This window comes from Bos taurus, chromosome 1 (genome assembly GCF_002263795.3).
Source record: "Bos taurus isolate L1 Dominette 01449 registration number 42190680 breed Hereford chromosome 1, ARS-UCD2.0, whole genome shotgun sequence".
Classification (NCBI taxonomy): Eukaryota; Metazoa; Chordata; class Mammalia; order Artiodactyla; family Bovidae; genus Bos; species Bos taurus.
The window spans coordinates 46,044,525-46,067,207 of NC_037328.1; the positions used below are offsets into that span (position 1 = coordinate 46,044,525).

Sequence of the window (22,683 nt, forward strand, 5' to 3'; positions counted from 1 at the left end):
TAGAATGGGAATAAGTGAACTCTTTATCACTACCTCTATTCAACTGCTATTTTTTTTTTTTGAGGTTCTAAATGGCACTGTAAAGTAACAGGAAAAAGTTAAAAATATAAGGACTGGAAGGATAGAAACAAAACCATTACTATTAGCACATAATATATTTGTTTTATATGGAAAATCTCAAAGAATCTACAGGTAGATGTCTGAATGACTAAGGTAATTAAGCAGTACTACTGTATTTAATAATCAACAATTAATAAAAATAAATCAGAGATTATATAATTTTAAAAAATTATAATAGTATCAAAAAGTATAAACTACCTTAAAATAATCTAACAAAAGATGTGCAAGGGAGTTCTCTGGTGGTCCAGTGGCTGAGACTCCATGCCCTCAATGCAGGGGGCATGGGTTCGATACCATGGGTCAGGAAACTAGACCCCACATGTTCCAACTAAGTGTTCACATGACATAACTAACAGTCCCACAGGCCACAGCTAAGACCCAGAATAGCCAAATAAAGAAACAATTTTTTTTTAATGTGCAAGACTTTTATGGAAAAATATAAAACTTTATTAATTCAATATAATCCCTATCAAAATACATTTTTCTTCCTTTTGTGGAAGTAGATAGCCTGCTTTAAGTTTATGTGAAAGAGCAAAGGGCTATGAATAAGACTCACCAGAATAACAAAGGTGAAGATTTCCATTATTATTATAAAGATAAGGTAGACCAAGCAATAATAGGGGGGGAAGAGACAACCAACAGACTACAAAAAAATGTAGAATCAGTACCAAGCATGTGAACATTTGTTTTTTAAGAGAATTTGCATGGTGGATGGGTAGGAAGAGGAAGTTTTCAATAAATTCTGAGACAAGTTATCAAAATGGAAAAAAATGAAATCAAATATTTATCTCACACCATTAAAAAAATTCCAAACAGATTAAAAGTTAAATATGAATGAGAAACTATAAGACAATACATGAAAGTACCTTTATGACTGAGTAGGGAAGAAATTTTTGAAAGCATAAACAATGAATTCAACAATATTAAAGTAGGTAACAAGAAAACAGATGTACATTTTATCATTTTTAAATATTTACATATAATTAGTCTATTTAAAAATCAAAGATTTTAATAATGTCTGCTTCACTTGCTATTGCTATTTGCTGAACAAAATATAAAAATAAGCATATGGAATGAAGAATAACCGAGGTATTTTCCTGAAATAATAATAGGATGCTGTGCTGCAGTTATCTGGGAAGCAGAGATTTCATTTGCTATAAGCTGCTGAGAAACAAAAGAGCAGCATTCTTCTTTCTGCTTCAGATGCAAGGAAGATAAGGAAAAAATTTCAAAGCTAATATATCAAGACTACACTTGTGATAAGTTTTATTATTCAGATGGCCCAGAATAAGATGTATTTTCTCCTCTGAATCACCAAAGTAAATATCAAATCTAGAATGTAATGCTCCTCTATGCTTCATAAAAGCTCTTGTTCATCACTGTATCCCTAGAGCCTGGCCAGTTCCCTGCACAAAGTGGATACCTGAGAAATCTTTTTTAGTAATTAAACATACAGCTACTATTAAGAAAAAATATATGAATTTAACTCGCCAGAGTAAGATAGAAAAGGTTCAGTGGCTAACTAGGTGAATATTATATACCCGAATAAAGTCACTTTTTTGCTTTAGAAAGGGGAAATGACAGTTCACCCAGTGGCGTCACTTATTTAAGAGTTATAGCAAAGTAACAGTATAAGAAAATGTATAAATAAGGTTACCTATTTTAATGCTTCCTAAATTTTCATTTGTTGACTCCTAAGCCAATATATAAATTCTAGTGAGGCCAAAGGAAAGTCAAATTACTCATTTACAATAATAATGATAATTTAAAAAAAAAAAAGACACCTAGAATTCTGAGTATTCTATACTGACGTTATTATCAAATCTACATGAATGATGATTATTAACCTTAAAAAATGAAAAACAATAGACATATAGAAGTGTTTTATATGTCCAAAACATAAGATTCAGTCAGTCAATTTTAAAATAATATATTTATTTAGTGTAATAACTTTGGTGTAGTTACAGATTTCTCTCAAACTGTTTTAACAATGTAAATCACAGAAATTCTACTAGTGCTACCACTCTCTTGCCTAACAGGCAGTGGTAGGAAATGACAGGCTTTTCATATATCTACCTTGGAAACCTTTCTAAAAGGAAGGAGCTTACAGTTAAGCTTAGTCTGATGCTATAAATGGGCTTCTTCCACTTGAGCACAGATCCTAAGTTTGTAAGATACACACACCCTTTTTCCAGTATGTACTTATTAACAACGAGTATCAGAAAATTCTTACCAAAAAAGAAAAAAAAAGAAAATTCTTACCAGAAAGATCCACCACTGCCTCGTGACTGGAAACAGCTCCTTTCTCAATAAAAAGATCTCGAAAATATTCACTGTTAGCTGACAGAACAGATTTATGAGCTTTATACTCTTCTCCTTCAATTAACAAAGTAACGTCACAGAACTGGTTAGAGAGCCTCTGTTCATTCAGCTGTTTTAAGACAGCCTGACAATGTTTTGGAGAAGAACGTTTCACTACTCCTCTGGTGTCAACCTATCAAAATAAGTTGGAGACCAAGAGTTGCATTATATATCATTTGTATTCTCACCCTTAACAAAATTTAAAACAAGACACATTATTCATTTGTAAAAATTCCACTAATATGAATAGTCCAATATTCTTTATTACCTATGTATTTAAATAAAAAGATAAGTCGTACTCACCATCTTCCGCTATGTTCACTTTACTTGATCCAATGAAAACCTACATCTCATTTCCTACTGCCTCCTTTTATTGGTCAGAAATTTATCTGATAATGTAAGACATTAATGCAGGCAAAAAAACAAAGACCTAGCCAGTTTAAGTTTACCTTGCTGCATGACCCACAGACTGCTTCCAGAAATGTATTCTGTCTACCTGTACCAATACACCAATTAAAAAGACGAGGGGAGGAATAATTTAACAGCAAATCAACAAGTTACATTATAAGGAGAAACAACATGAAAATTTATGATTAAGGAAGAGGCAGTATTAGCGAACATTTAGCACCTGTACCTGGTGGCTCAGATAGTAAAAGAATCTGCCTGCAATGCAGGAGGGAGACCAGCGTTCCAGTCTGGAAGCTCCTCTGGAGAAGGAAATGGCAAGCCATTCCAGTACTCTTGTTTGGAGAATTCCATGGACAGAGGAGTGTGGTGGGCTACAGCCCATGGGGTGGCAAAGAGTCTGACAGAAGTGAGGACTAACACTTCAGCACATTTAACAGTGACAGTACCAACAGGGAAGCAGTTTTAGAGGTTCAAGAAAAAATACTATAAATACTAACACACTAGTTACAGATGTAAAAGCTGAATGGAAAGCTCCACTTACAAACACAAGTTCATGTTTGGATACTGGCTTCTTTTTCACAGGCTTGGATGCTGTAGTTGGAGGCGAAGTAAAGTTGCTCAGGTCATCCTCTGATTCATTACTTTCTTCCCCAGATTCAAGATCTAGTCCCAATTCTTCCAGCATTTCTGAAGCATCCGATATAGGACGCGAGCGATCTAGTTTCTCCTGGCATTTGCTACATTGTTTAATGTAATCTTTGACTTGCTTTAATATACCTACAATGAAATAAAAATTAACTAGTCAAATTCGATACTGCTGTCATTTGAAAACTAACGATTACACTAATTATTTAATCTTTGTACACTAATGCATATTCAAGTGCATGTGTACAGACACACACATACCCATAAAGTATGTAGAGTGAACATTTTAAGATACATTTTTTTCTTCAAAGATATGTTATAAATGACAATCTGTTTCCATGCTGACAGACTGCTTTGTTGTTTACTCTTACCACGCATTTACTCATCATAAAAGGATTATGCAGCACCGCCCATTTCCACTTCAGATTCAACTCACTTATGCAATAGGAACTATATGAAATTGTCAATATTCAACTGCTTTGACTGAGCAACTTCACTTTCACTTTTCACTTTCATGCACTGGAGAAGGAAATGGCAACCCACTCCAGTGTTCTTGCCTGGAGAATCCCAGGGACGGGGGAGCCTGGTGGGCTGCCATCTATAGGGTCGCACAGAGTCGGACATGACTAACTCGACTTAGCAGCTGCAGCCCTTTATAAACAGTAATACTGTGGCTCATACTAATGACACCCTACTCTATGAACATGAGCCCTGACCATGCCTTGGTCAGTGGAATATGAACGGACATGATGAATGTCATGTGTTATCAGAAGCTTTAATTCCCTGTCCCCTCAAAGGACATTCAAGTGCATGTGTACTTGAATGTGTCCTGGAACATGCTATATGCCAGGGGGATAATGTCCTTTACCCTGAACTGCAGATGAAAAAAAACAGGTGGAGCCAATCTGCAACCTGTACAGGATCACAACCAAAACTTGTAATGGGTGTAAAATCTCATCTTTGAAAGCAGAGATCTTAGGGTTTTATTAAATAACAGTATACACAATCTTTGAACTGTGGTGTTGGAGAAGACTCTTGAGAGTTCCTTGGACTGCAAGGAAATCAAACTGGCCAATCCTCAAGGAAATCAATCCTGAATACTCATTGGAAGGACTGATGCTAAAGCTTCAATATGTTGGCCACCTGATGCAAAGAGCCGACTCATAGGAAAAGACACTGATGCTGGAAAAGATTGAAGGCAGGAGGAGAAGGAGATGACAGAGGATGAGATGGTTGGATGGCATCACTGACTCGACGGACATGAGTTTGAGCAGGCTCCAGGAGATTGTGAAGGACAGGGAAGCCTGCGTGCTGCAGTCCATGGGGTTGCAAAGAGAGGGACATGACTGAGCAACTGAACAACAATACACAATCTAACAAAAGTTGATTATACACAAACCATTCACAAAACCCTATTTTACATTTCAATTTCCAACTCAGCATGCTGGGGGGTTCAGGGAAGAGTAGGAAGCAGGGAGGAATACTTTACATGCATACATACCCTCTCCATCATACTTGTTAAGGGAGGACCACCAATTACTTGTCATTCTACATACAAGGAAAATGAAGCCCTAAAAGTTAAGTCACCTCTAGTAAACTACGTAAGTCTGCCCCGAGAAGCCATGTGGTTTTCAGGACATGCTATGTACCCTGAAACATTGAGCCAGGATGCTATTTATCCATCCCTATGGCAGAAACTTCTCCCATAAACCCCAAGTAAAACGCAAATGAAAAGATTTGTTACCTAAAATGATACAGAAAGTGAAAAGTGGAAGTCACTCAGTTGTGTCTGATTCTTTGTGACCCCATGGACTATACAGTCCATGGAATTCTCCAGGCCAGAATACTGGAGTGGATAGCCTTTCCCTTCTCCAGGGGATCTTCCTAAACCAGGGATCAAACCCAGGTCTCCTGCATTGCACACAGATTCTTTACCAGCTGAGCCACCAGGGAAGCCTTATATTGTAAATTCCTGAAAAGAGTTTCAAAATGACAAATTATACTAAGTTCCTTGAATTTCAACTTTCACATAGTAGTTGAGTAAATTTCTCAAACTGTATTTGAGAAATTTAGTAAATATGTTTCCCACACTTACTAAAAAAAAGAAAAGTATACACTGGAAGAATAAATTCAGAAAATTATACTGATTTTATAGCTATACAAATGAATTTCATCATATTAGAAGCTGAGTTCTACAGTAACCTGTTAACATAGAAATCTGCCCAATTTATTTGTTCACCACCCCCCCACTCAGAATATATCAAGAAATATTAGAGTTAAATCAACTTTTATAAGAAAGGTATTTATATGTGCACAAATAAGAGAAGAACAGAGTTCTTATAGTCTAGTTTCTGAAAATATTAAAGTCAATAATAAATCTACACCTGTATTAGCTATAGCAAGCAAGTTTTAACAGATTGATAATAAATGGGTTGAAATGAAACATTTCTGAGGATGAGTGGCTATGATGGCTGCACAACAATGTGAACAGTGTGCATTTAATGTCACTGAACTGTACACTTACAAAAGCTTAGAGTGGTAAAAGAACCCATGGGTATGTGAGTGGGAGAAGAAACAGGTAAGAGAATATATATATATATTTCTAAGTAAGAACCATACTAGTAAATAAAGAGCTGCTCTGGAAATTTCCAAGTCCAAAATAAAGATGACAAGAAGAAACAGCTTTCTTCTAATTAACTTTGGTTGTATTTCTAAAAAATTTTACAATGCTACACAGTTCAGCATATTCTGCATACAGCAGACATTAATCAAACTAAAACCAGTTGAGTTCAAACCACTGGAGAAATTACACAGAAAGCATATGAACAAAAAGAAAACTACTGGGGCTTCCCTGGTGGTCCAGTGGTTGAGAATCTGTCTTCCAAAGAAGGGGAATCAGGTTAGATCCCTGGCTGTGGAACTGAGATTCCACAGGTGCCAGGGAATGAAGGCGGCGCTCCACAATTAGAGAGCCCACACACCACAAGAAGACCCAGTGCAGCCAAGATAAAAATTAAAGAAGAATGAAAAATACAAGGAGAAGTTCCACACACACAAAAAATGATTAATTACTATATTAGAGTGGGTCAGTTGTCCAAATAAATAATCCTGTTTCACAGGTCCTTTAACTCAAGTGTTGGTGTTCTGATGGGATCATTTCAAATCCAGCCTTACAGATTCAGGAACTTGATCTCTGGAGCTTGCCTAGAGCTGATTAAGCTGAAAGAATCTGACTCAAATTAATCACTGAAGAGACATTAACATATTTGAGTATTTTCATTTTGAGACTGGGTAATTACAAGGGGCAGAAAACTACTTAATGCAGGAAAATTAGAATCCACTGACCAGCTTTTTGACCATGTTCCAAGTTACTAACCTCTCTGTGCCTGTGTGTTAATCACCATATGCAAAATGGGGATAAGAGCACTTACCTCACAGAATGTCACAGTGATAAAATACTAATATTTCTAAGTCACTTTGAACAGTGTCTGATATAAGTTAACTACTACTACTACTACATAAGTGTTAGAAAGTGCTCAAAGGTCAACTTTTCTGGTACCTTGAAAATCTCTACATAAAATACCAGATGAGCATTAAGAGGTTCTTTACTGAGCCCAGTGGGTAAATGACCTCTGATAAAAACAACCTGAAGAACAGTTTCTCACTCAATCTCAGTTGTTCTCAGTCTCAACAGTGTAGACATTTTGGGCCAGATGCTTCTTGATGGGGGGCAGGGAGAAGTTGCAGGGAGAAGTTAAGTAGGCTGTCCTGTCCTGCATACTGTGAAATGTTTAGGAGCATCCCTGCCTCTACCCAACCAGAGGTCAGTCAATAGCCACCCCACAAACACCACCACCAGTTACCACAACCCAAATTCTCTGGACATAGATGTTCTTTAGGAGGCAAAATTGTGCAGGGTTGAGGACCACTGCTCTAGAAATCTACCAGAATGAACAATCTGCTCCTGTCAACTGTTCAAGAACCTCTCCCCTCCCCATCAGTGGTGAGGCCCAGAGTATTGGCTCCTATTTCTAGCTCCTTCCTGTATTAGTCACTCAGGTTTGTTTGTTTTTTTCTTCAAAGTTACAAAATAGTTACAGCTGTATTTACCTAGACCCAGTTCTTGATGGGTTTTCAAGGATTACACCCTCTTTTTCTAGATTAGATAATGGCAGCATTGATTTATCCTCATAGAACAAGTCAGTTCTTTGGGTAGGAAGCTCTGCCTATAGCTAATTTAACCTATTACATGATTTTGCTAGCTTAATCTTTTTTTCTATTAATTCAATTTTTTTCTTCACATTCTGCATTAACTGTAGATCCCCATGAGTCAGCATTTGACAGAGTCAGGGGAGTCATTTATTTTGAAACTCCAGCATACGATTACAATACAGAATAAAATAAAGGGGTGAGAAGACAATTATATCTATTAACATTTTACATTCTTAAATAAATTTGCTATATGTCAACATTAGACATTCAGTCAGAGTTTTTCACTGTGCTAAACAACTGAAGTTGCTACAAACTGGCCCAAGTACCAGGTTATAATGGCAGTGTTTATGAGGGCAGCATTCTGGAAAAAGCAGCATAATTAATGAATTCCAGTAAACTATCCTTGACTGTGAAATAGTTTTCTTCTTGGCATCTACACTGATCAAATCTTACTCAGTTCAGTTCAGTTCAGTCGCTCAGTCATGTCCGACTATTTGCGACCACATGAATTGCAGCGCCAGGCCTCCCTGTCCATCACCAACTCCCAGAGTTCACTCAGACTCACATCCATCGAGTCAGTGATGCCATCCAGCCATCTCATCCTCTGTCGTCCCCTTCTCCTGCCCCCAATCCCTCCCAGCATCAGAGTCTTTTCCAATGAGTCAACTCTTCGAATGAGGTGGCCAAAGTACTGGAGTTTCAGCTTTAGCATCATTCCTTCCAAAGAAATCCCAGGGCTGATCTCCTTCAGAATGGACTGGTTGGATCTCCTTGCAGTCCAAGGGACTCTCAAGAGTCTTCTCCAACACCACAGTTCAAGAGCAATAATCCTTCGGCGCTCAGCCTTCTTCACAGTCCAACTCCCACATCCATACATGACCACTGGAAAAACCATAGCCTTGACTAGACGAACCTTTGTTGGCAAAGTAATGTCTCTGCTTTTCAATATACTATCTAGGTTGGTCATAACTTTTCTTTCAAGGAGTAAGCGTCTTTTAATTTCATGGCTGCAATCACCATCTGTAGTGATTCTGGAGCTCAAAAAAATAAAGTCTGACACTGTTTCCCCATCTATTTCCCATGAAGTGATGGGACCAGATGCCATGATCTTTGCTTTCTGAATGTTGAGCTTTAGGCCAACTTTTTCACTCTACACTTTCATTCATCAAGAGGCTTTTTAGTTCCTCTTCACTTTCTGCCATAAGGGTGGTGTCATCTGCATATCTGAGGTTATTGATATTTCTCCCAGCAATCTTGATTCTAGCTTGCGCTTCATCCAGCCCAGCATTTCTCATGATATACTCTGCATATAAGTTAAATAGCAGGGTGACAATATACAGCCTTGACGTACTCCTTTTCCTATTTTGAACAAGTCTGTTGTTCTATGTCCAGTTCTAACTGTTGCTTCCTGACCTGCATACAAATTTCTCAAGAGGCAGGTCAGGTGGTCTGGTATTCCCATCTCTTTCAGAATTTTCCACAGTTTATTGTGATCCACACAGTCAAAGGCTTTGACATAGTCAATAAAGCACAAATAGATGTTTTTCTGAACTCTCTTGCTTTTTCCGTGATCCAGTGGATGTTGGCAATTTGGTCTCTGGCTCCTTTGCCTTTTCTAAAACCAGCTTGAACATCTGGAAGTTCACGGTTCACGTATTGCTGAAGCCTGGCTTGGAGAATTTTGAGCATTACTTTACTAGCATGTGAGATGAGTGCAACTGTGCGGTAGTTTGAGCATTCTTAGGCATTGCCTTTCTTTGGGACAGAGATTGGAATGAAAACTGACCTTTACCAGTCCTGTGGCCACTGCTGAGTTTTCCAAATTTGCTGGCATATTGAGTGCAGCACTTTCACAGCATCATCTTTTAGGATTGGAAATAGCTCAACTGCAATTCCATTACCTCTACTAGCTTTGTTCGTAGTGATGCTTTCTAAGGCCCACTTGACTTCACATTCCAGGATGTCTGGCTCTAGGTGAGTGATCACACCATCGTGATTATCTGGGTCATGAGGATCTTTTTTGTACAGTTCTTCTGTGTACTCTTGCCACCTCTTCTTAATATCTTCTGCTTCTGTTAGGTCCATACCATTTCTGTTCTTTATCTAGCCCATCTTTGCCTGAAATGTTCCCTTGGTAGCTCTAATTTTCTTGAAGAGATCTCTAGTCTTTCCCATTCCTTTGTTTTCCTCTATTTCTTTGCATTGATCGCTGAGGAAGGCTTTCTTATCTCGTCTTGCTATTCTTTGGAACTCTGCATTCAGATGCTCATATCTTTCCTTTTCTCCTTTGCTTTTTGCTTCTCTTCTTTTCACAGCTACTTGTAAGGCCTCCCCAGACAGCCATTTTGCTTTTTTGCATTTCTTTTCCATGGGGATGGTCTTGATCCCTGTCTCCTGTACAATGTCACGAACCTCTGTCCACAGTTCATCAGGCACTCTATCAGATCTAGACCCTAAAATCTATTTCTCACTTCCACTGTATAATCTTAAGGGATTTGATTTAGGTCATACCTGAATGGTCTAGTGGTTTTCCCTACTTTCTTCAATTTCAGTCTGAATTTGGCAATAAGGAGTTCATGATCTGAGCCACAGTCAGCTCCTGGTCTTGTTTTTGTTGACTGTATAGAGCTTCTCCATCTTTGGCTGCAAAGAATATAATCAATCTGATTTCGGTGTTGACCATCTGGTGATGTCCATGTGTAGAGTCTTCTCTAGTTTTGTTGGAAGAGGGTGTTTGCTATGACCAGTGCATTTTCTTGGCAAACCTTGGCAAAATTAGTCTTTGCCCTGCTTCATTCCGTATTCCAAGGCCAAATTTGCCTGTGACTCCAGGTGTTTCTTGACTTCCTACTTTTGCATTCCAGCCCCCTATAATGAAAAGGATATCTTTTTTGGGGTGTTAGTTCTAAAATGTCTTGTAGGTCTTCATAGAACTGTTCAACTTCAGCTTCTTCAGCATTACTGGTTGGGGTATAGACTTGGATTACTGTAATATTGAATGGTTCGCCTTGGAAACAAACAGAGATCATTCTGTCGTCTCTGTCATTCATTCCAAATCTTATTAGCCCAGATAGTCTACAGGACTTAGAATATAAATCTGAGAGTCCATTTGCAGTGTATGACACATTAAAAACTAATAATTAAAAATATCTGTTTTAACAATATTAGTTCCAGGTCTAAGGATGTTGATTTTTCTCTATATATAGTTTTGTTAATTTCTTTTTTCTTTTTAGCTGCCCTGAGGGGCATGCTGGATCTTAGTTCCCTAAGCAGAGAACCGCTGGACTATCATGGAAGTCCCTAGTGTTGTTAATTTTAATAGACTTATAGTAAACAAATAAACAAGCAAAGTGTTCATGTAAGAAACATCAAAATGAATAGCTAATAATCAAAAGCAAACTCTTCTGATACTTATTGACTATGAATTCTCATATTAATAAGAAAAAAAAATGAGATAAAATAGTATGATAAACTCATTACATGTTAACAAAAATAGCATTTATATGAAAAATACTATTTACCAAAACATAAAAAAATTAGTGAGAAAAGCAGTGCTACTTTATAGTTTTGCCTTTTTAAAGTGTCGTTTAACAAAAGACACGATCATATATGCATTCAATATAATGCCATAAAGCACATGTGATATAGTCTTCGGAGAACTCCACTGTATACTCCTGAGAGAATGAGTGAAAAGGAAAATGATACCTTAGTATTATGAACATAATTTTGACTTTGGGGATTCTCTTAAAGGATCTCAGAGCCTCTGAGTTCTGCAGTTTAGTACAAAACTTAAGAGAACAGCTGTCTGGACATTCAAGGACTTCAAAATTCTACACAACCGTCAATGTATTTCTTATTTTAAAAAAACGAACATAAACACAGTCTCAGGAGTTTTTGTCTTTTAAGACACTGCATACTAAAAAAACCAAAATACTGGATTAGCTATCACTCACAGATAATCAATTTAGGGAAGAAAATTCTGAACATTAAACTCCATTTAGCATCATATAATAGTAAAGTCTGAAATCCCAAAGGTCAGCTCCTAGTGCTTTTGATTTTCCCATCTGCAATACAGAGACATAAATGTTTCCAATTTACATGGTCTGATGAAGCTTAATAGGTGACAGGGCTTCCCAGGTGGCGCAAAAGTAAAGAATCCGCCTGCCAATGCAGGGGAGGCAAGAGAAACCGGCTGGATCTCTGGGTTGGGAGGATACCCTGGAATAGAGAATGACAACACACTCCAGAAATCTTGCCTGAAAAATTGCATGGACAGAGCAGCCTAGCGGGTACAGTCCATGGGGTCACAACGAGTCGGACACAACTGAACACATATACACAAATATGTGAAGATAAGTGCTCAGCACTATACTTGCATGTAAAAACTTGACCTGTCTTTTCTTCAGCTGTAATTATGTTAACATGCCATAAAAATATTAAACCTGAGACCTTTGTTCTATCTCTAAACAAATCAATCTTAACAAACTGCAGCATTTACTTATTATTCCTTCACAGTTGTGTCTCTTTACAGGAACTCAATTTAGATATTGGTTTAAAATGTAATATAAATTAAGGGAAAGCATTTTAGAACATACAGCTGGACTGTTCTTGAAAACACGAAAGCAGCAAAACGAAATATTTAACAAATTTCATAAACTGAAAAGAACTTCGAGAAACTATTCAGTAGTCGAACTTCCTAACTCACAGGTAAGTTACGGTAAATTCATTTCTGTAGAGCCATACGGAATCCTTCCTAACAAAACCTCTTCTATAGGCCTGCAAACTTTTATTAATGATAACCAAACAGTCTGAATACTCATCAACTTTTTGGAGAGGGCGGTAAAAAACAACCAACCAACGGTCCTTTCTCTCCTTTCCTAACCTGGCTCCCAAGGAATTAAACTTAAAGCCACACTCCCCCGGACCAGAACAATCACAGAAACCGCATCTTTTCTGGGTTGACGTAGTGCCTCAGTTTCCAAAGCGCTCTTCCCAATATCAGAGAGAAGGACATTAAAATATCCAGAATTGAGAGCATCTATTACATTCCTATCCTAAAAACTAGGCTCAAATGATTGGTTCAACAGTCACTCGAAATCACTGCTGCACACAATTGCATGATTCCTTATTCACGCCGCGGTATAGCACAATCATGAACCCTGGTAAGTAGGTCCGCAAAACCTCAAGTTCACTGGCCGACAAGCTAGGGGAAGGCATCGCAGAAAGCGGCTGGGCTGGGGGCAGACCGTGCTACCCCCAAACCACCAGCGTAAACAAGAGCTTAAAGCGCAGCATCCGCAACCGCCGCCCAGAAGCTTCTGCTAAGAAGGACCCGCCCCATCCCGCGCGGCCGAAGGAGGCGGGCCCAAGGCAGCCCGCGCGTCCCGGCCCCTCCCCGCTGCTGGTCCGGCCCCCGGGGAAGCCCCCTTCGCCCCACCCAGGCCAGGGCCCGCCCCCAGCTTCCCCGGCCTCCTTCCTGTGGGAAGTGCGGCTCCTTTCGCGTCCCCCACCCTCTGGGCTATGCCTGGCGGGCGCTTAGCCGCCGGGCACAGGTTAGGCTAGATAGGTTAGTGGAGTCCGCGGGGAGGCTGCGGGGAACCTCACACTCGCGGATGCAAGACGGGCCTGCCGTCGCCTGCGGGCCTTGCCTGGGACCGAGCCGCCAGCCCGCCCTCCCTCTCGCCGCGGGCGAGGTCGTACCTCGCCACCAATACGTCTTGGACAAGTCGTGCCAGGTCTGATGCTGGGTGTGGTGAGTGCCGCCTGGGCCCAGGTGCGCAGCCTCGATGAGCCCCCGGCGCCGCTCGGGCTGCAGCACCACCTCCAGCTCGGCGAACGTCTTGCGGTGCCGTTGCCGCCGCTGGTAGTACAAGGTCCCGTCCCGCACCACGTAGCAAGCGGCCGCCTTGCGAATTTTACGCTTGACATTGCCCTCGGTGCCTGGCGCGTACGGCTCGCACTCGTTCGTCAGGTAGCGCAGGATGGCCTGGTAGCTCTCTTCGCTTGACATCGCTGACGGCGGCTCCCTGAAGGCGCCTGTCAGTGGCAGGGAAGGAAGACAGAGCACTAGCTCCGGGCGGATGCAACAGCAGCGGCGGTACTATGGGAAGGACCGGTTGTATCTACAGTGAGTGCTCTTCGACGGCGCCCGCAGCGCAGAGTGAGAACGGACGAGTTGGTAACCAGGAGGAACTGCACTTCTCCAGCGCGCGGTATCCGCTGGCGACTGACAAAATGGCTGCTGCACCACCGGAAGTGACGCAAATCAAGGGCAGTGGGTGAGGGAGCTGAACCCTGATTGGAGCGCCATGGCTTTCTGGCTTGATCTAGCCGACTGAGTGACGTCAGGACTGCGGGCGGACATTTTGGAAGCGGGTAGGCCCTGCCTGGAAGAGCCAAGAGAGTTTGAGCAGACATATTAAGTCCTGGCAGTTTCCCTTTTTTTATTTCCCCCTTCTTTCCCTTGCTCTGAGCACGTGTAGGAGCTGCTGGGCAGTTAACCCTGTCTGATACCCCAAGGTGCAATGGAATCTTCTCCGTCTGCGTTTTGAGACAACCAAAAACATAAAACACAAAATACTGAGGTCTACAGCCCCTGAATATAAGACCAAAGAAAGTCCTTTCACGTGGAAATGTAGTTTTCCTGTCAAGTGTTACAAAACTTAAATCCATCCGTGGTAGGAGTTACTATAGTTTCTAAGATACTGCTGGTTCCAAACTACCCGTGGATAATTCTGCAGTGATCAGCTTACGCAGTGACAATTTACCCATTAAGTCAATCATGTTGGCAAGGAGCGGTGAAGATGAGCTAGCACTGTTTTTTTTTTAGTTTGGGGAAGAAAAACACTCGGTTTTACACCCAACATATACTGAATGCACCAAAGGCCACGGCGATTCGAACTGCACTTTCCAAGGTGAGATGTAGGTCCTATGTCAGATTTTTCACTGGTAGACGGGAGGGGTCGCCCTGGTCATCTCTCCGTAGACTGAGTCTGCCTAGCAGTTAGGAGACTCAGGCCTACGACATTCCAAACCATCCGGGGTCTGGCACTTAGGTGCTTTACTGGAGCCTGAAAGCCAACTCTCTCCTGACCCTGCCTAGGTCTGCAGTCGCTGATTGAGGCGCTGAGCCCTGCGGAGACAGGTGAGGGCCGACTGCAGATGAAAGCAGTGGGCTCAGAAAGCGGGGTATACTAGGTCTCCAAGGCACTTGCCAGTGGGGACTGCAGCAATTAACAAACGGCATACTTAAGGCACTTCAATATTCTGGCTGTAGCTAAGTGAGCTCCCAGTCCGAGGAAAAATACAACTACCAGGCCTGGGGTTTACTTAGGGCCACTCATTTCAGACCACAGCTAGGGGAGGGAGGTGTGAGAAGGTGGAGATACATCCGTCCCCAAAACTGATGTCCAAATCCACTCTCCATGGGATGTGTATGTTTCAATGCTTCAGTGTGAAATATACGTCTTTTAAAACTGATGTAAATAGATTAAAATGTTAAGTAAACAATTTCTGGACGGCCAAGAGAAGCTAAGTTAGAAATAGAAATTACCTCTCATGCCAAACACAACCGGAGATTCTCTTGTGCCTTTGAGCCAATAGAGAAAGGTTTTAATAAAATGTTATACAACTGGTCCAGTGGTCTTACTGAGAAAAGCTAAAACTTCCTGTCCTATGAGAACAGGTGTTTAGTATTTTGGGTTTCCCTGGTGGCTCAGATGGTAGAGAACTTGCCTGCAATACCAGAAAGACCCATGTTGGATCTCTGGGTCGGGAAGAGCCTCTGGAGAAGGAAATGGTAACCCACTCCAGTATTCTTGCCTGGAGAATTCCATAGACAGAGGACCCTGGCAAGCCATAGTCGATGGGGTTCCCACGACTGAGTGACAGTTTCATTTAGTGTTTATATCTTCCTAAACTTCAAGCTATTCATGACTGAAAGATAATCAGAATAGGGCAGTTCCATTTTAGACATTTAAGACGGGAAAAGCAGTGCTTTAAGGGGACATTTTATTGTGTTCAAAAGAACATGTACCTCTGTATTCATGTTGAGTATTTTGATTGACCTTTTTTCTTAAAATTTCATTAAAAAAAAAATTACAGTAGGGACTTCCTCAGGAGTCAAGTGGTTAAGACTCAGCCTTCCAATGCTGGGAGTGTGGGTTCCATTCCTGGTCAGGAAGCTAAGATCCCACATGCCACAGGGTGCAGCCAAAAAAAAAAAATTTAACTATTCCTATATATAAAATCACATTTCTCAAGAGGATATAGCTTATTTCTTGTTGTATCCTTGCAACTTGGTGGTGTGGAGTGCTGGTACATTGGATGATCTAATTTTCATAGATGTGCAAGCCTCTTAACACCAATTATGATTACTATTTTTTTCATATAACAATTACATAATATAGTGACTTGTAACCTGAACATCGAGACATTTTTGCAATTTTAAGGACAGCTCTGTCAGACTCCCAGCTCAAGAACTATTTTTTCTAATACTCAAGAGGTTGCATCCTTAGGGAATTCCATGGCAGTCCAGGAGCAAATTCAATGCTATGGGCCTGGGATTTGATCCCTCGTTGGGAACTAAGGTGCCACAAGCATCACACCACAGACCCTTCCTCCCTCCAAAAGTGTAGTCTTCATTTAAGCTTATTTTCTGGAAGCGAGAGCAGATAATACAGGTGAGTTTTAAGTAGTTTTAGCTCAGCTATAAGCTAATGGTTAAAAGGTGAGATACTAGAGAACCAAAGGCATCCCCAATAATGAAATGTGTCTATCATGGAAAAGGGTAGTTTAACAAGAAAACAGCCCATTAAAAACGCTTACTTTTTGCAAACAGAAGTGACAGGAAAAAAAAAAAAAACCAAACCCACATCTTTTAGCAATCAACCTGGACTACAATCTATACAACAAAAGGCAGTCTAAAATCTACATAATGCAACATAACGTGTCCTTACAGCCTCAGGTGAGTAAGAACTGCATTTAACCATACAGATCTTATTTAAAGATGAATATTTAACATCTCTCCATTTAAGAGACTTGTATTAGGAGTAGTAGGAGGCATTATTCCTGAGAAATGAACTCTTTAAAGAATACTTAGCTCTTAAATTCTTAACTACTATTACTGTGTAGGCCAAACATGCCTGCTTTAAGAGTAAAAATTCCACCACAATCTAAGTTATAGTCAGATCTTTATTCAAAAATCCAATCTGCCGACTTAGCGTTTTCCACCAACTCGAGGAGCAGAAACCTTCACAGGCTTCACAATCTTTTGCTTAGGTGCTGCCTTTGTGGGAGCCTGTAAAAAGAGAACATGTTATGTGGCATTATTCCATTTGAGTTTTTCTTTTCTTTCAGTCACTGCTCTTATGCCCATATTGTTTGTATCCTAGATTGCGTTCCTAATTATTTGTGTTCCTAATATAAAGAACTCCGCTCAAGTTAAAATTCTACCTTTATATGAAATATAAATGTAAGCCAAAGAGGAAGACTGAAGTAACTGAGATACAACTAGATGCAGTGGGGGATCCTCAATTATATCCTAAGAACAGAAAAAGATCCAATGCTAATTTCCTGGTTTTGAAATTTTTACTATGGTTATCTAAATGGTTTAACACTGATAAAAACTGACTAAATTCTAAAAAATTACAGAAAATTTTTACTGAAAACTTGGAAGTATTTCAAAATAAACTCTGCCTTTCTCTCATTTCTATATAACACTTACAGACACATTTAAGGCTCTAGCAAAGGACCTCTTTGGAGTCCTGAATCACTCACCTAAAAACCAATCATGGACATCATTTTCATTAAAGCCTTACACTAAATTCCTTAAAAAATTTTTAATTTACCACAATTTGGGTTAAAAATAAATCCTCCTGTTGCTCTAAATGAGAAATCTTAGACAATCTGACAATTACCTTTGCAGCAGCCATTGCTGTCTTTTTAGATGCTTGCTTAGCCTTTTTTGCTTCCTTGGCAGCCCTGCGGAGTTAAAAACAACAAGCAAAAAGCACTTTACTCCTTAAGGGTACAGCTTATTAACAAAAGGCTATAACAAGCAAAAAGCACTTTTTTTGACTGCAAGTAGATCCAACCAGTCCATTCTAAAGGAGTGATGCTAAAGCTGAAACTCCAGTACTTTGGCCACCTCATGCGAAGAGTTGACTCATTGGAAAAGACTCTGATGCTGGGAGGGATTGGGGGCAGGAGGAAAAGGGGACAACAGAGGATGAGATGGCTGGATGGCATCACCGACTTGAAGGACGTGAGTTTGAGTGAACTCCGGGAGTTGGTGATGGACAGGGAGGCCCGGCGTGCTGCAATTCATGGGGTCACAGAGTTGGACGAGACTGAACTGAACTGAACTGATAACAAGCAAAAAGCACTTTACCCCTTAAGGGTACAGCTTATTAACAAAAGGCTAGTGTTTGGGGACAGAGAAGGCAATGGCACCCCACTCCAGTACTCTTGCCTGGAAATCCCATGGACGGAGGAGCCTGGTAGGCTGCAGTCCATGGGGTCGCTAGGAGTCGGACACGACTGAGCGACTTCACTTTCACTTTCCTGCATTGGAGAAGGAAATGGCAACCCACTCCAGTGTTCTTGCCTGGAGAATCCCAGGGACGGGGGAGCCTGGTGGGCTGCTGTCTATGGGGTCGCACAGAGTCGGACACGACTGAAGCGACTTAGCAGCAGCAGTGTTTGCGGAAAGTAGAAATAACATATTCCTTCACCATCTGCAGTTATTTGTACGATAAATCCAAAGGATTTAATAACAAATGTAATTAACCACATCAGCTTAACATTAGAAACTGTATAGTACCTTTATAACTGCATACAGAATTTCAACAAATCATTTAGACTTATAGTATAAACTTCTGTATTATTAAACACAAACATTTACAACTGACAATCCTTATAAAGATTCAAGTATCACAACACAAAATAACATCAGATTAAGATTCTGTTCTGTAAACCCATACATAACCTAAATTCCATATAACTGAAATGGCCCATAGTGACATTTATTACCTGATAGCTTGTTCTCGTTGAGCCTTCCTAACTTCAGGTTTCTGATTCCTCTTGGCCATTATATCAGCAAGAGAAGCACCAGTTATGGCCCTTTGGAATTTGACTGCACGGCGAGTTCTTTTCTTTTGAATTTCTTCCTATAGAACAAAAAGATGGTAAGCATGCTTAGAAGCCTTGCTTCATGAATATGGGAGAGAAATGAAATGTCAGAAGGCGACAAAGGAGCTCTTCCTTGGACCTTTTGCACTAATCCCATTCATGGTGGCTCTGCCCTCATGACTGTTTCATCTCCCAAAGGTCCCACCTCCTGACCTTGGAGGTCAAGGAATTTTGGGAAGAAACACAATTCAGACCACAGGAATATTCAACCAGGGAGTTCCCTGGTGGTCTAGTGGTTAGGACTTTGAGCTTTCACTGCCAGGGGCTCAGGTTTAATCCCTGGTTGGGAAACTGACATTCCACATGTTGCAAAGCACTGCCAAAAATAAAAAAAACCTCCCAAAACAATTCATGCAATTATTTGAAATGAGATATACAAATATATTTTTAAAGCATCTATATATAAAATACTGCAATATTCAGGTAAGTTTTCCAATTATAAATTGGTTAATCCTGATTATTTACTACTTTATTTAAAAAGACAAAGTTAAACTCTTAAGAAAATTAACTGAACAGTACTTTAAAAGCAATTTTAGTATGATTGCTCATGATAAAGAATGTGCTTTTGGAAAAAAAATTAACCTCAAACTCTGATTTGTTTTTACTCAAAATACTGACATTAGGAGAAACAGTCAAGTTAGAAAACTGATTAAGACAGGAAAGCCACCAAATGTTAAGGAATGTTGGAGTATCAACATAATTCAAACATTTGCTGCAGATTCTATACCAGAAATCTATAATACAGTACTTATGAGAAGAAAGATCTTGCCTTTAAGTCCAAGGAAAAATAAAATATACTTGAACTGTTTATTAAGGCAGGGATATGCAAAATATCTTAAAATTTTTAATGGGACATATGGAGAAAAGAGGACACATTTGTGGTTAGTCAAATGCTCATTTTAAACTTTATAAAGATGAAATCTTACTGGATAAAATGCTAGTATTTACCTATTTATAATTTCTCAAATCCACTTAAAAATATATTTTCTTATTGTGGTAAAATATATACAACTTTAAGTTGATCATTCTAAAGTATTTTTAAGTGTATAATTCAGTGGCATTAGGTACCTTTGCAGTGTTGTGCAAACACCATTTCTGTCTCAAATATTTTTTCACAATACAACAAACTGCACCCATTAAATAAGGGCTTCCCAGGTGGCTAGTAGAAAACAACCCGCCTGCCAATGCAGGAGATGTTAAGAGACACACAGGTTCGATGCCTGAGTGGGAAAGTCCCCTGGAGGTGGGTCACGAAAACCCATTCCAGTATCCATGCCTGGAGAATCCCATGGACAGAGGAGCCTGGTGGGCTACTGCCTACAGAGTTGCAAAGAGTCAGACATGACTGAAGCAACAGACACAAATGAAGTGACTTAGTACCCACACATCACATTTTATTATCCATTCATCCACTGATGGGACATATGATTGTTTCCATTATAATAGTTACAAATATCACCATACATGTTTATCTGTTCAAATCCCTGCCTATAATCCTCTCGAATATATACAGCCCTAGAACTGGAACTGCTGGATCATATGATGGTAATTCTCTAACTTTTTGAGAAACTGCCAATCACTTTCCACAGTGCCTGCACCATCTTCATTCAGCAATGCAGGGTTACAATTTCTCCACACCACCACCAACATTTGTAATTCCTCCCACCACCCCTCCCCCTGTTTGGATAAGGGCCATCCTAATCCTAATGTCACATTCACGAGTTTTTTAAAAATACTGTGTTAAACTTTGTTGACTGACTGTGTCTGCCTCTGCGACCCCATGGACTATAACCCGCCATGCTCCTTTATGGAATTTTCCAGCCTTTTTTCCTTCTTCACATTTTTCCCCCCACATTCACTTTTAATTTAGAATTCTCCTTTCCTCTGAATTCCCATAATAATTTTCTTGCCATGTCACTCAAACTTTTTCTCAAAATCTCTTTCATCAACCTAAAAGACCACTCCAAAAAACACATACAGAACTTCCCTGGTGGTAAAGTGGTTAAGAATCCACTGCCAATGCAGGGGACACAGGTTCCCTTCTAGGCCCATGAAGATTCCACCTGCCTGGAGCAACTAAGCCAGTGAGACACAATTACTGAGCCCCCAGAACTAGAGCCTGCGTTTTCCAAGGAGAAGCCCACCCCAACTACACAAAAACAAAGAGCAGCAACAAAGAGGCTGTGTGGCTATAAATTAAAAACACATCCAGTCTTAAGAACAAACTAACATGCTGGAAGACTTAGCGATATGATACCTACATTAGGAATAATTCTATAAGCATTATAACCAATAACAAGTTTCCGTAAGAACTATTTAGTTTCCACTCAAACATCTTAAACATGTCCATAGTGCCCTATAACTCACGTGAGCTTTATGTAATTTACTCACTCTGGAAAGGGGATGCTGTCAAATTTCAACTCAATTTTTACTGTGAGCTGAAGATACAAGGAGGCAATCCTTTTATCAATCATTCTCACTTTACTGTTTGATGCTCAATAGTTATAGAGTATTTTCACATACAGTCTCATTTAATTAGTTTTATAAAGCAGCAACTGACGCTCAAGAGGTTTAGCAACTTTAGAACAACATTAACAAAGTGCGTTTCACTTACCGACTGTCCCTTTTTGTGTTTTCTTCTGTAGAGGACAGTCCAGTTGATCTGACGAGGATTCCTCTTGGAAAGGAATGCCGACTCACATTTTGCGTTAAGAAACTGGAAAACCTGTCATGACAAGTTCAAAGTAGGAGCCTGAGCTTGAAATTATTAGTAAGTCAATATTCTAGTGATATCCTCTCATTTTACAAAATTGAGATCCACGCAGACCAAAAGGCTTGTGTCACAGAACTGGCAAGAAACCGTCTCTGCGTTTGGGCCTGTCTTTTCCCGAGAGGAGCAAACCTACGTTCATACTGAGGGGTGGGGTGTCAAATTGTGGGAGGGATCCTGCCCCTCCTGAGATGGACCTGATTTCCATAAAATAGCCAGATACCTCTCTGGGCCACTGCTGTTACACCGGAACATTAAAATTATACAAGCCCCTAACTTCCGACCTGATCTACCCTTGATCAAGCTCAAGACTGATTCACTTAGAGGCTTCTGACAAATACTGCACACAGGGTCCCGGTTCAAGCTTTTCAGGGACCAACAATGACGTGGTAAAGGACCCGGCTTAGACCGAATGAGACCGGTCTTTCCTTAGAAGTACACGGTACGTTTAGCCCACGCGGCCGTTCACCTTCCCGTCGGTCCGGGCGTAGCGCCTCCCATGTCCTGGGTAGATCTTGTACCCGCTGAAACTGCACAGCTCGACCCTGTAACGAAAAGTGAAAGCCCATTAGCTGGGATGGCGGGTATCTTCGGCTAGGAGAGGCCATGCCTGGGATGCCGGAGAGGCGCTCAGAGCGAAGATGGAAGAGGATTGGGATGCAGGGTTCCCGCTTACTTCATGGCTGCTACTGCCGGGGAGAAAGAAAGATGGCGAAGAGAAGGAAAGGATTATGGGAAGAGGCCTTATAAGGTCCTGGGAAGGCACTCTCCTCCCACAATTCTTTTCCCTAACCCCGGCTCTCTGTGATGACGTCACGTCGCCTGGGCCACAAGTCTAGACTTCCCCAGCTGCTGCCCGCTTCTCCTGGAGTAATTGCGCTAGAGGCTATCGAGCCTTTGCAGGCAAAGTGGGAAGGACAGTCAAGCAGGTAGGCAGGCAGGCAATTGGTTTGAGTAATTCGAAGAGCCACGTCCTA

The 22,683-nt window shown here is 40.6% G+C and overlaps 2 protein-coding genes across 3 annotated transcripts in view; both read right to left on the reverse strand.

Moving 5' to 3' along the window:
• The window catches only part of ZBTB11 (zinc finger and BTB domain containing 11), a 32,927-nt gene extending 18,575 nt beyond the window's left edge, over positions 1-14,352 (reverse strand). The window contains exons 1-3 of one of the 2 annotated variants that reach the window (XM_015470868.3): positions 13,447-13,991; positions 3,431-3,666; positions 2,383-2,614 (exon numbers count right to left, since the gene is read on the reverse strand). In XM_015470868.3, coding sequence (XP_015326354.2) covers positions 2,383-2,614; positions 3,431-3,666; positions 13,447-13,756 — 778 coding nt within the window. In that variant the 5' untranslated portion in view covers positions 13,757-13,991. Of the gene's footprint in view, positions 1-2,382; positions 2,615-3,430; positions 3,667-13,446 lie in introns of both variants that reach the window. The other variant, NM_001205556.2, reaches the window with a different exon arrangement.
• A 2,572-nt stretch (positions 14,353-16,924) lies between these two features.
• Positions 16,925-22,425, reverse strand: RPL24 (ribosomal protein L24). Its single transcript, NM_174455.3, has 6 exons — positions 22,383-22,425; positions 22,176-22,251; positions 21,551-21,661; positions 18,778-18,914; positions 17,664-17,727; positions 16,925-17,044 (listed from the first exon to the last, which is right to left on the reverse strand). The coding sequence occupies exons 1-6, from the start codon at positions 22,385-22,387 to the stop codon at positions 16,964-16,966; spliced, it is 474 nt and encodes a 157-aa protein (NP_776880.1). The 5' UTR covers positions 22,388-22,425; the 3' UTR covers positions 16,925-16,963.
• Between the last annotated feature and the right edge of the window lie 258 nt (positions 22,426-22,683).

Bases quoted from the DNA above. Each gene is read 5' to 3' on its own strand.
- RPL24 (NM_174455.3), bottom strand. The intron at 21,662-22,175 runs GTGAACGGCCGC...TTGTCATGACAG, and splicing joins ACGCCCGGACCGACGGGAAG to GTTTTCCAGTTTCTTAACGC. The intron at 18,915-21,550 runs GTAAGTGAAACG...TTTGTTCTATAG, and splicing joins AACACAAAAAGGGACAGTCG to GAAGAAATTCAAAAGAAAAG.